At 36.4% G+C, this 12,249-nt stretch overlaps 1 protein-coding gene and 1 long non-coding RNA gene across 3 annotated transcripts; one reads left to right on the forward strand and one right to left on the reverse strand.

The window, feature by feature from the left end:
- Positions 1–246: 246 nt before the first annotated feature.
- Positions 247–7,648, forward strand: gopc (golgi-associated PDZ and coiled-coil motif containing). 2 transcript variants are annotated; one of them, XM_087812752.1, is made up of 9 exons: positions 247–693; positions 2,011–2,175; positions 3,775–3,798; positions 4,466–4,641; positions 5,163–5,328; positions 5,535–5,630; positions 5,819–5,983; positions 6,048–6,213; positions 7,234–7,648. In XM_087812752.1, the coding sequence occupies exons 1-9, from the start codon at positions 433–435 to the stop codon at positions 7,338–7,340; spliced, it is 1,326 nt and encodes a 441-aa protein (XP_087668878.1). In that variant the 5' UTR covers positions 247–432; the 3' UTR covers positions 7,341–7,648. The 2 variants fall into 2 exon arrangements, with proteins under 2 accessions (XP_087668878.1, XP_087668879.1); XM_087812753.1 differs by lacking the exon at positions 3,775–3,798.
- Positions 7,649–8,759: 1,111 nt separating this feature from the next.
- On the reverse strand, positions 8,760–10,646 carry LOC148061409 (uncharacterized). Its single transcript, XR_015713620.1, has 4 exons — positions 10,504–10,646; positions 9,718–9,776; positions 9,400–9,507; positions 8,760–8,895 (listed from the first exon to the last, which is right to left on the reverse strand). It is a non-coding gene; the product is annotated as an uncharacterized LOC148061409 (long non-coding RNA).
- Positions 10,647–12,249: the final 1,603 nt, after the last annotated feature.

The following is a 12,249-nucleotide window of genomic DNA, read 5'->3' on the forward strand; positions in this document are numbered from 1 at the left end:
CAAGAGAGTAATACTGTTTAAAAATACAGATAAGATATAAAAAAATATATTTTTTAAAAGTTTTGATTTCAAGAAGGTGTACTGCTCTGTACTTATACCTGATAAATGTGCAAAAGAGTGTAATTTATTAAGGAGCTTGGACACAGAGGAGAAGACTTCATAGTAAAATACAGTAGGTGGCGGTAATTTACTTCGAGTCGGTTCCAAGCAGCCAATCAAATACCACACAAGAAGAAGAAGGGTTGGAGGATTTCCTGGTTTGACATCTATTCTCGGTATCGATAATGGGTGTCGTTTGATCAACTTAGATAGTCAACGATCTGAAGAAGCGTGCTTACAATTTTGTCGCTGTTTGGTTCATTGCATTAGTCAAAAGGAAGGAGCTCAAAACCAAAGTTATCCCTTTAGCAATCGAGCTAACAGGATCCTGCCATGGCTGCGTCGGCTAGTTGCTCCCCGGTGGGCCACAACATCGGTCTCGGCACCGGGATGTCGATGTTTCGCTGGCTGGAAGTGCTGGAGAAGGAGTTTGACAAGGCTTTTGTGGACGTGGATCTTTTGCTTGGAGAAATTGATCCTGATCAAGTGGACATTACGTACGAAGGGCGACAGAAGATGACAAGTCTGAGTTCTTGTTTCGCACAGCTCTGTCACAAAACCCAGACCGTGTTCCAACTCAACCACAAACTGGAGGTGAGTTATATATTTGAATTCATGTTCTTTGCCATCAAAAGATTCTTCAGTTTTTAAGCTTCTGTTGAGTTTCATGCGCGAGATCCGTTTCTTCTTTATCCAATAAAAGCATAGACTTGTTCAACCTAATAGTTGTAAGTGGAGAATCTCTTCCACAGACAGACAATCTCGAGGGATTCCTACTTGTTGAACCAGTTTGGACAGACCTTTCCAAATGTTGAGAAGAGGGCAACCTGTTTAACTTCTAGTGGGATATCATTCCTTCATACGAGCTACTTGTAATTCATTTAAATTAGGACTCTGCCCATTTTGTTGTTTGTATGTTAAGATGGTGTCATTATGGTATCATTATTTATCAACCCAAACGCAATTTTTCTAAATATGAAATCCAGTCCATCACAAGTGAATGAAAATTCCAATTCATTCATAAAAGATGATTTCTTCTTCCCTTTAAGTTCTTTAATTTTGATCAATCTACTCTCTTCCCGGTTTTAACTCCTTGATTGGATGTTTGAGTATTTATGGCATATAAACAATGCTGTACCATCCATTCCATTTTTATAGGTAGTCTTCTCTGAACATTAATGTATACTTCATGGCTAAAGTAAGGATCTCAGAAAGTAAGCCAGATCAGTGTCCCTCAACTACCGGTAACCAGTCTGTGTTGCATTTGTTACCGGCTGCAGAGAAAAATTAAAGAAATTATTTCATTTTCGTTGATTCTGTGTTGTTTTTATGTCTGAAATGTGTTTAAATTTGGAAAAAAGACCAGATTATCTCATAAATTCTTATAGGATTGTGACTTTTGTCATTTTGAGTACTAAAATAAGGAAGTAGTGAAAATGAGTAAAACACAAACTCTATGTAGGACTATCTTGGAGCTCCTGTCGAATTATGGTGAAACATATCATTCTGGTCTTAATATTAGTTTTTTTACATTTTATTTCTGATGTTTTTAGCTGTACGTCGGTCCATGAAAATAATGCTGTCATTAAACCGGTTTGTGGTGCAAAAAAGGTTGATTTAGATTGACCAACAGTCCTCAAACGTATGATGCAAGTAAATTAGTTTGGCAACATGTGATGGAGTTGAATTAAAATAATCAGTTTCCATGAATTCATCTAATTTAATTACACCACAAAAACACGGACACACTTACTGACACAATAGAAACCCCAACAGACAGAAGTACAGTTGGAAAAAAACCAACAAAGTTGAAACAATGGACTGATTTGTTTTGTTTTTGTCATCATGTGACTTTGCTCGCATCAAAAGAAATCCTGTTGTCATTTGTTTTCACACTGTTCACACCTTTAGGCCCAAATCCTGGACCTGCGCTCAGAGCTCACAGAGGCTCAGGCAGAGCGGTCAGTGGTGGAGCGGGAAGTCCATGACCAACTGCTGCAGCTTCATGCGCTGCAACTACAGCTTCATGCCAAGCAAGGTCAACCTGAGGAGTCAGTCGCCATCAAAGACAGACTGGTGAGTTTGATGGGTGTTCCACAGTCATTAATGATCCAAGATGGCGCCACGTAAGGTTGCCCTTGTACTGCTGCAATCAGACTGGTTATTAAAAACCTGTATTAAACATCCACTTTTCAAGAACTAATTTAAGTAATTTTAAATGTTGTATTGTGGACCGAAACAAATTCCAAATTAGTGGACCGTCTCCACTAATAATGGCACAAATAAATAATTCTTATTCTGACAAAACTTTATAAATGGTATGTACTTGAATTTTAACCAAATAATTGCCTTAAGTAAAACACAACATTAAACTACATTTAACTGTAGATTAGGAAACGCATTTACCATTGGAAAATACTGATATATACATTCCATTCAGTTATCATTATCAAGTACAAAAAATACTTTTTTCAGTTTTACTGCACTTTTAAGTACAATTATCTTTAAGTTGTGGTACGACTAAGCAATAAGGATCATCTTTGAATTCTATTATTACTCTCCAACTTTGCTGCAACTTGTGTTCTGAAACTGCTCTCTGCTGCTATGCTCCCTCTCAGTGAACATGTCTCAGCAGCTGCATGCTTTTAGTGAATTAACAACTTCACAGTTCATGCCTAGTTTTTCCCTTGCACAACATTTTGTTGATCCCAGTTATCATTCAAACCTTATTTGTAGTGCTTGGTTATTCCAAAATGTTTGTTGTGGCTTCACTGGTAAACATGCTTTGTTTATGGGTGCGTGTACCGTAGAAGTGCTGGGTTCTGCTGTAATGGGTTTTTATGAGCTAAAATGTATCTGCATTCAAATGACATCATTTTCTAGAAGGCCTGAACCTGTCATCGCAATTCGTAATGTATTAGTGGTTCAAAAACTTCACATCACAAAAAAAAACCTTGTACAGCATTTTTCCATTTATAATTTTTTTTAACTTCTTAATTTTGCCCTTCCATTAAAATATTGGGATCAGTATTAAGTGACATATGTTTTTCAAATTAGTTTTTGCAATGTACTTGCCACACCTTATTCATTTTCAAGTATACACCAATTAGCAGACAAAATTGGTTTATACTTGGTTTACATGGAGGTGTTAAATGAGTTCTGATAAAATGTGATGTTCAATATTTTGTTTGGTTATCTTTAAATGTTTCAGCTCAATAAAGTGACCTCATACATGTAAACCCTTGTTATCTCAGGTTCAACCTCCACCACTGCATAAGTATTTCTGGAAGCCAGGGAGGTCGTTCAACATTAGCAAGGCAAAACATGGGATACCACAAACACATTTATTTTCAGGCCTTTGAGTCACTTTGACCCTGAGATGATGATAAAAACAACATACACAAGCCAAGCTTGTAAAAGTATGCTTCAAAATAAGTAGTTCCCCTTATTTACACACATATTTCAAAAAGGTGTTTTTCTTATGGCACTGTAGGAAAGTTGATTGGAATTATATTGTATACATCTTCTTAGTTGTCCTGTGCTACATTAAACAACAACACTGTTTCTCTCTGTTTATCTGCCATTTTAAACTTTTATTAAAGCTTTCTATTGTGATGTTTTTTTCTAATGATTTCTTTTTCTTCCTCTGCTGATTCTTCTTCTGCTTTTTCAAAGCTTGCACCAGCAATGAAAGATTTGGTAAGTTTTGACATAGTTTAGCTCCAAATACAGTTTAATCGTAGGAAGAGGATTGGGTGATTGTCTTCCCCACATAGTATGGGGCAGAAAATGGCCAGTTTGAAATAACGTCTTGACAGTAACATCGAGGCACCCAATATTTGTTCTCTTACTTTCCCAATGTGGTGTCGTATATAAGTTCAGCAGTAGAATATGAAAAACGGTACATGCTACCTTAAGTGTTTCCTTTGTCCTTAATATTCTACTTGTAACATCAGAAGCTATTTTATATAAGATTATCTTTCCCATTCAAAGTGATTTCCATTAACAAAAACCTGATAACGCTGTGTGACAAACCTTGATGTTTGAACAATCACAGCAGAGTGGGTGTGGTTGGTATAAACAAGATTTTGGCTCCAGAAAAAACATGTGTATTCAGTGGGCCAATGTACATATTTCAATGAAAAGAGAGTTTTGTACCAGCAAACGCATACTGATGAGTACAATAGAGGTACAAGATCTATTTAAGAGCCACTTATATCAAGACATTAGTTGACCTAGATGATAATCTAGGCCCATACAAACAAAGAAGAAAGTGATATACACAACAGTAAATATAGTCATTAACTTTAATTGGATGTATGAGATGGTCTTACTCTGTGACATAACATTAATGTCTACATTGCAGGAGCAGGAGCTGGAGGCCAGCAAGAAAGAGAAGTTGACAGAGGCTCGGTTGGAAGGAGAAGCCAAACTGTACAGAAAAGAAAATGAAGCTCTTCGAAAGCATATTGCTGTCCTGCAGGCTGAAGTGTACGGAGCTCGACTGGCTGCCAAATACTTGGACAAGGAGCTTGCTGGAAGGTAACTATGCTTGCACAATATTCCAGAGTCATGTGGGTTGTTTTTGTCGTTCACAATTTACAGTGCCACAATATTTGCAGAAAGATTTTCTTCATCTTGGTTTAATTTAAATTTACTCCATGGTGTAAACTTCGGCCTGTGCAATGACATGGTTGAAAGAAGATTTATGCTTGCATAAAGTTTAATCTTTGAGATATTATTTATTTTGTTTTTGATTAACTTAAACACTAAAATAGTAAGAATGAAATAAAGAAAAATATATAACATTGTCAATACTCTCGACAACAATAAACATTGAGTTAAAAAATAAGGTAAAATAAAATTATATAAGGGAAAGAACTTGGACAAAAATAAGAAAATATTACTTTCAAAGCTTCTTAATTGAAGATGCTTGTATAATTAGGGTATAATTCTAAAAGTAATAATAACATACATTTAAAAAATATTTATTAGGTGGTTGTTACAAGTAATTGGGGAGTTAAATTCTCATTCCCGACCATTTAAAAAAAAATCTATCACAGGGTGCAGCAGATCCAATTACTGGGCCGAGACATGAAGGGACCCGCCCATGACAAGTTGTGGAACCAATTAGAAGCAGAAATTCATCTTCATCGTCACAAGACGGTGATCAGAGCGTGTAGGGGGCGCAACGATCCAAAGAAGCCACTTCCTTCACCTGTGGGTCATGTGAGTGTATAAACCCAAGCATACATTAACAAGTAAACATTGGTTATCATTTGCAAGTTAATAAATAGATTGAATCAATAATATAGGTATTGAATAATGTTCATGGTTGGCGTTTATTTTGTGTGTTATCTTATTTCATTCTTCTGACTCCACAAAAAACCCTATGTTGTGTTCACAACACCGGCAATAAAAGTTTCTGATACCAGGACCCGGACATGCTGAAAAAAACCCAAGGAGTTGGACCGATCCGAAAAGTGTCCCTAGTGAAAGAAGACCATGAGGGCTTGGGAATCTCCATCACAGTAAGAAGCTAACATGTGTGTGTGTGTGTCTGTGTTGGTTGATATCACATCGTTGTGTTTTTAGAGTGGCAAACAACTGCATTTCCTGTTGGGCAGTTATTTACCCTTCCTTGGTGGCGGAATTGAATAACAAAGTTCTAAGTGGTAAACTTGAAGCAGGAAAATTACATCTTGAGTTTTTTTTTAAGGGTGGAAAGGAACACGGCGTTCCTATTCTGATCTCGGAGATCCACCCAAGTCAGCCTGCGGATCGCTGTGGAGGTCTGCATGTCGGAGATGCCATTCTCGCCGTCAACAGCATCAATTTGAGAGATGCCAAACATAAAGAGGCTGTTACTATCTTATCTCAGCAGGTGACCAGAAAGAGAATCTCAATTTGATCTTCTATAAGCTTCAGTCTTATCCTGTGTGTCACAGGGAGGTCAGATCGAGTTTGAGGTGGTCTACGTGGCTCCAGAAGTGGACAGCGATGATGAAAATGTGGAGTATGAAGACGACACTGGTCATCGATATCGACTTTATCTAGATGAACTAGAAGCTGGTATCGCAGAGCCGGCCAGCAAAAGTTCTGCATTGCGACAAGGCAAGTTCTCCTAAATATTTTTACTGACTTTTGTCCTGCTCGCACTAATAGTACCAGACGGGTATTTGGTCATCAGATGACATTATTAGATTGTACTGTGTTTTTGAATATTATTTTGTTTTTACTTTATTTGTATGTGATGTATAATGTAAACTGTATGCAAAACAAGAGGAGCACAATAATCTTTCTTGAGGACTACAGATGGAAAGTAGCATTGTGCTAAATCTGGTGCAGCCATCTTTTTAATGTAACTGCACATTGTCCTTTTAAATAAATAAACTACACTAAACTAAAAACATGATGACATATCCCCATTTTTCGAAGCAAATCCTGATAAAAAATATATGATGGAAAATTAAAATATTGCAAGCAACACTAATCTCCATTTCGATACCAACATATTAGTCTCCTTTTCCGTAGCTCATTTAATATTCCATTAAAACTACTGTAACTGGTCTATCTGTTACATTTATATTAAATTAATGCTATATAAATCTACGCTGACTCAAGGGACCAAACACCCACTGCCTGCTTTGCAATAATTGCATGTGTAGTATCAAAGCAAAAAAAGAAAAGAAAATGGAGTAGACAAAGATGGCTTTAGAAAATATAAAGAATAATCTAAAATTATAAGTGAGCAAACTATAAAGAGAAATCTAAATTAAAGTATTATTTGGTGAAGCTACTCTATTGATGCTTGCTTAAATGTAAAAAAGTCAAGGGAGCTAGAAATAGCAAAGAATTAGCAACCAAAAACACAACAAATCTGAAAGAAGAATTCAAATAAAAATATTTAAAGTATTTATAAATGTATAGTTGAAGGTTTGTAGGTTGACATATGCCACAATTACCATACCACTACTCCGGTTTATTTGACAGAGAAAACAAATCTATTTATGGACTACAAGGAACCACGCGAACACTGAAACTCTCAGGTGTCTCTATATACCTTTAATTACTGAAGGATAAGGAGGAGGATGAGTGCTAAACATGAAATATCAGTACTTTTTTGATCTGCAGGTCAGGAGAAGATTTCCCTTAGCAACGGAGCAGAGCATGCAGACACAGTGGTCTCGAGTAAGAGCAGTGCAGAAGAAAGTCCACAGAAGCACCCTGACTCTGACTGATCCTCCAACAAAGACTAAAGTTCACGGACTACTGAAACTAATACTTCCCCGATGAGCTGTCCACATTTACTCTTCTTGTGTTGTGTTTTTGGATCTTCAGCTCATGATACGATGGACCGAGGTCAAAGTGGTGATGCATTGACAACAAAGATGTTTTCTAAACTCTGTTACTTTTACTTCTGGAGGGTATTCATGGACTGTTATGGTCCTGCATTGATGGTTGTATTTCTAAAAATAAATGTTTGTTTTTAAGACCTGCATGTACATTTGCAAATAGGAGGAAATGTACATTAAACTACTCGACAGGACTTTTCCAGGAAAGCTGGTCAGAAGTGCGTGGACAGATGGTTCCTCCTTCAAGCTCACGATTTATCAACTTGGTTGCATGAAAACAGTGTCACGGTAAACAAGAACAGCAGTGATGTTTTCCCCGTTAGAAAGATGTGACGCTGCAGAACACAAGCAGATATTTTTATTTTCATCTCATCGCCTCAACTTTCATTAGTCTTTTAAAATCCTCACTGTACTTTTCTCCAGTCTTATTAAGGCTGATGTTTTAAATAAATGACGGTGAACAACACTAGTACCAGATGACCTGTAGCACTCTTGCTTGTTGCGCAGGGTAAGTCATGTGAACAACCCTTTCTTAAATAAAAAAATTAACTTTTTTTTTTACATATATTGCCTAAAACGACATAAAACCTGCAGCAACTATTGCCAACCAACTTCTGAAGGTTTTGAGGGTAATAATTAATGTCTTGTGCTTCCTTTAAGGGTGGTTTTAAAAAAAAAATCCTATATACACCTTACTACTATTGGATTGACACTCATGGTGCATTCAGTAGCCTGGAAAACCTGACCTTCACAGAAAAATAAACTTTACAAAAGAATCTGAAAACTGCTTTTTTTTTTTGGTCCGGGATTGAATCAAATATTTTCAGTCTAAGGTTACAGCAGTAGAACTTTTTTTCTGGCGTTTAGAATTTTAATTTAATTTAATAGATAACCTCAACGACTGTCTGATATCATCATGCAGCTGCTCCCCAAGCAACAATGACCAAGTGGTCTTCCGAGTTCCTAATTTGTGGTGGGTAATCCAGACCCATAAATCTAATCTGATGTGTTTGTAGACTTCCTGTTCTATAAACACCTTAACGTTGTAGGTATTAAAGTTAATATATTTTTCTGCCTTGATGCTGGAAAGTTAATTTTTTGGGGTGGCAGTAATGAATAAATTAAGACGACATGTTTGATAAATTGACATTTGTTGGAAACATTCAACATAGTTATTTCACCCTCATGTAATTTTCGATTATAAATATTAAAAAATATATTTTTTCACAGCTATTTAAAGATTAAACAAAAATATCCCTGCCCTACTCTGTGTGATAATTAGACAGAAGAAAAGGCCACACAGTGTTAAATTATCAACTTTAATTAAACATTTTGTGATTGGAGACAAGTTTCAGACTTCATCTTGACTTCGCTCAAGCTTCCGTTCGGTTCGCTCAAGCTTCTGTTCACCATCTGGCTGTTGGCTTTCAATAACATGAAGCTGGAATTAAACAAGCAGAGAATGGAACTTGCGGTTTTCGTGGACAATAATATCCCAACAGATGACATTAGATGTACAGTAATTTGGGGGCAAGATTAGGTATGCACCGATGCAATATTACAATCAGGTATCAGTCCGATCCACTAAAAGTCGGATCGAGTATAGATGAAAACGCTCCGATCCATGTGCACCGTTCCAAGCAGTTTAAAACTATATTTGGTCTGTTCGGTTATGGTCTGTTCTTTGATTGAATGATCAGTGTCAACTTGTGCATTTAACTTTGATAAGGGAATAAGCTGTAAAAAATATAATGAATGAAGTAAAATTGTACAAGATTGTTTGTGGTATGGACTGATGTATCGTAAATGTGCCTAAAACGGTTAAAACAAGATTAAACCAACAGGGTTTTGAGCAGACGGATAATTTTTTTTAAAGGCTTAACGAGGTAAACCAATCACTGAAGGAAGTCTTTGGGGGAATGAATAGAAAAAGACCAAATGTTACCAAAGTGTGGTCCATGATATGGCGTTCCTCTTTCAGAGCATTGTCCAGACCACTCCTCGAAGTAAATCTTACCACTCCATTTCCGTTGAAAAAGCCAGTTTTTCTGTCCTACAAAGAAGCAAAAGTTTAAGAACCATAATGTCGACAATTATAATACAGCTTGTAATGTACAACTTTTGTTAATATATTTTGAAAGCGTTTCGTTTCAATTTACATTACCCTTGTGTAGTCTAAGGCTTTTCAGTCATCTTTAAGGCTGAGGTGCATCTCAAAGTAATCAAACAAGAAATTAGACATACAACACTTGAATAAACTTACTAATTCAATGAAACATTGTCCAACTTTTCCAAAGTGTCCAAAGTATGTTTTAAGCTCTTCTGCAAAACAAGAGGAGCACAATTATTAGAGGTTAAATAATTCACTTGAATAAAAACAGAACATATCAACTAACCCAACTGAATTAACATTTTTGTGTGTACTAATAAAAGCAAGCTTGTTCCTTTAGGTTGTTTTTTTTTTTGTAGCAGCCCTTATTTAAACAAAAGTGCAAATCTGCAAAAGAAAAACAGCAAAAGTATCATGCAACTTTTACATTGTATTACAAATGATCAATAGTGCATTTAGATCATTCATTTTGGTCCCATTATAGATTTTTTTTAAGCAGTTGATGACTGCATAAACCCCCCCCCCCCCCAAAAAAAACCATAATTCTGGTTGAACATTCTATAAAATTGTGTACATTAGTTTGTTCCGTTTTTCCACTGCTTGTCTTGCCCTGTAAAATATACAATTACTATTATTATAAAATAGATAAAAAACAATATAAACCGTTTTATAGATGCGTCTATATAAATTGAGATAACAATGTATACATGTGATATTTGTGTAACGAACTGAGAGATGAGTCCTCGAAGACAAGACACTATATAAAACAATAATATATAGAGATAATAGATATGTTTTGCAATAACATTAGAGAACTGCAATATAATCGTAAACAAACTGAGCATCGGAGGTTAATGTGACCTTGTAAGCCAAAACGGAGTAAACTGTTAGTCATTAACATCACATGATTAATACTTTTTTTTTTTATAAGAGGCTTACCGTGAGATACCGACCATGGGATTTTAGAAACATTCAACTGAAAAAACCTTCTGAGCACCATGCTGCTGAATGAACATACACGGAAGACAAGCGCTTGTTTGCGGGTACGGTCGCTGCTACGCTATGCGCATGTGCAGTGCAGGAGCGTCAGCGACGTAATGGCGTCACTACCGTTGGTCCACGAGCGTCTTAAAAAATATAAAATATATATTAAGTTATTTATGCGGTAAATAAGTTGTTGTCCAACTGAATAATATATATTTTCAAACCCTTTAAGAAACGTCTAGGATAACAACTGTAAGGAATAGCTCTGTATTTAAAAAAAACATTGTTTTGAGTTTGTTTAATGCGTTATGTAACCTTGTGTGTTTGTGTGTGTAGTATTCTGTCAGGTATGAAATATGTAGCAGTGTCACAGACATACAGTATATATAATATTCACTAATATACACCGCATCGACTGCAGACAACTATATCCAGCTGCAGAGGCAGAGGATTCAGACCCGTCGTGACGAGCGTTCGGGGCGTGGCCAATTCCGGAAGTGGCCTCAGACTAACTACGCCTTTTTTTAATTTCGTGAAAGACTTCGAAGACGAAGATGGAGGAATTTGTACAAGACACAGAAATAATTAAAACTGTGACAACCATGGTGGACAACATGGTAAAATAAACAAATATCAATGTTTAAAATGTCTTTTAAATGTTTACTGTTATTTCAAGTCATAAAGTTTTCACGTAGTTAAATGACAAGTTCTACCCTTTTTAAAATGTTTACTGTCATTTCATGTTACAGTTTTCACGTAGTTAAATGACCATTTTTACGCTTTTTAAAATGTTTACTATAATTTCATGTCATAACGTTTTCACATAGTTTCAGCAATGCTTCTGTTAACTTGTTTTTCTAGATATACAACCTCAGCCAAATGTAGGTTTACAACATTGTTTTTGTTTATTAATTAGTAAGTAAGTGAGTTATTATTACTTGTAAAGAAATGAAGGTTCAAGCAATATATATATACTGTATATATACCATTATATATACACACATCAAATAAGCTTAGACGAAAAGTTAGTAATTATTATTATAACTTCACTGTGTGTGACCCTGGCCTATAAAAGCGCTCTACATATAATAATTACTTACTAATTACTAATTACTTCACTGCTGTATCTTTGGGTGATATTTCGGCACTAGTGAACAAGATGACACCCTCCTCTTGCTCAGATGACGTCCTTCCTTGTAGGCTTTTCATCAAAGTATTTGACGTAATTGGCCCCTGGGTTACCAATATGGTGAACCTCTCCCTTTCCACAGGGGTTTTTCCCAATGCATTTAAGCATGCCATTGTGGAGCCTCTGCTCAAAAAACCAGGCTTAGACCCAACTGACCTCAGTAATTTCAGGCCTATTTCTAAGCTCCCTTTCTTGTCCAAGATCTTGGAGAAGGTGGTGTCTGAGCAGCTGTCTTTGTTCCTGGATCAGAGCGACATTTATGAGAAGTTTAGTCTGGCTTCCGTAAACATCACTCTACGGAGACAGCTTTATTGAAAGTGTCCAGTGACATCATGATGTCGGCTGACTCTGGTAAATTCACTGTTCTGGTTCTCTTGGATCTGTCCTCAGCCTTTGACACAGTTGATCACCAGATCCTGCTGAGAAGACTGAGGGATGAAGTGGGACTGTCTGGGTCTGTGTTAGAATGGTTCTCGTCTTATCTTTCTGGGCGCAGTTTTAGTGTATCTGCC

This window comes from Callionymus lyra, chromosome 17 (genome assembly GCF_982586985.1).
Source record: "Callionymus lyra chromosome 17, fCalLyr1.hap1.1, whole genome shotgun sequence".
In the NCBI taxonomy this organism is placed as follows: Eukaryota; Metazoa; Chordata; class Actinopteri; order Syngnathiformes; family Callionymidae; genus Callionymus; species Callionymus lyra.

What these genes read in the sequence shown, in the direction of transcription:
- gopc (XM_087812752.1), top strand. Translation starts at nt 433, where the DNA reads ATGGCTGCGTCGGCTAGTTGCTCCCCGGTGGGCCACAACATCGGTCTC. An exon ending in TTCCTTCACCTGTGGGTCAT is followed by an intron (nt 5,329 to 5,534) that starts GTGAGTGTATAA and finishes TTCTGATACCAG; the next exon opens with GACCCGGACATGCTGAAAAA. An exon ending in TTACTATCTTATCTCAGCAG is followed by an intron (nt 5,984 to 6,047) that starts GTGACCAGAAAG and finishes TGTGTGTCACAG; the next exon opens with GGAGGTCAGATCGAGTTTGA.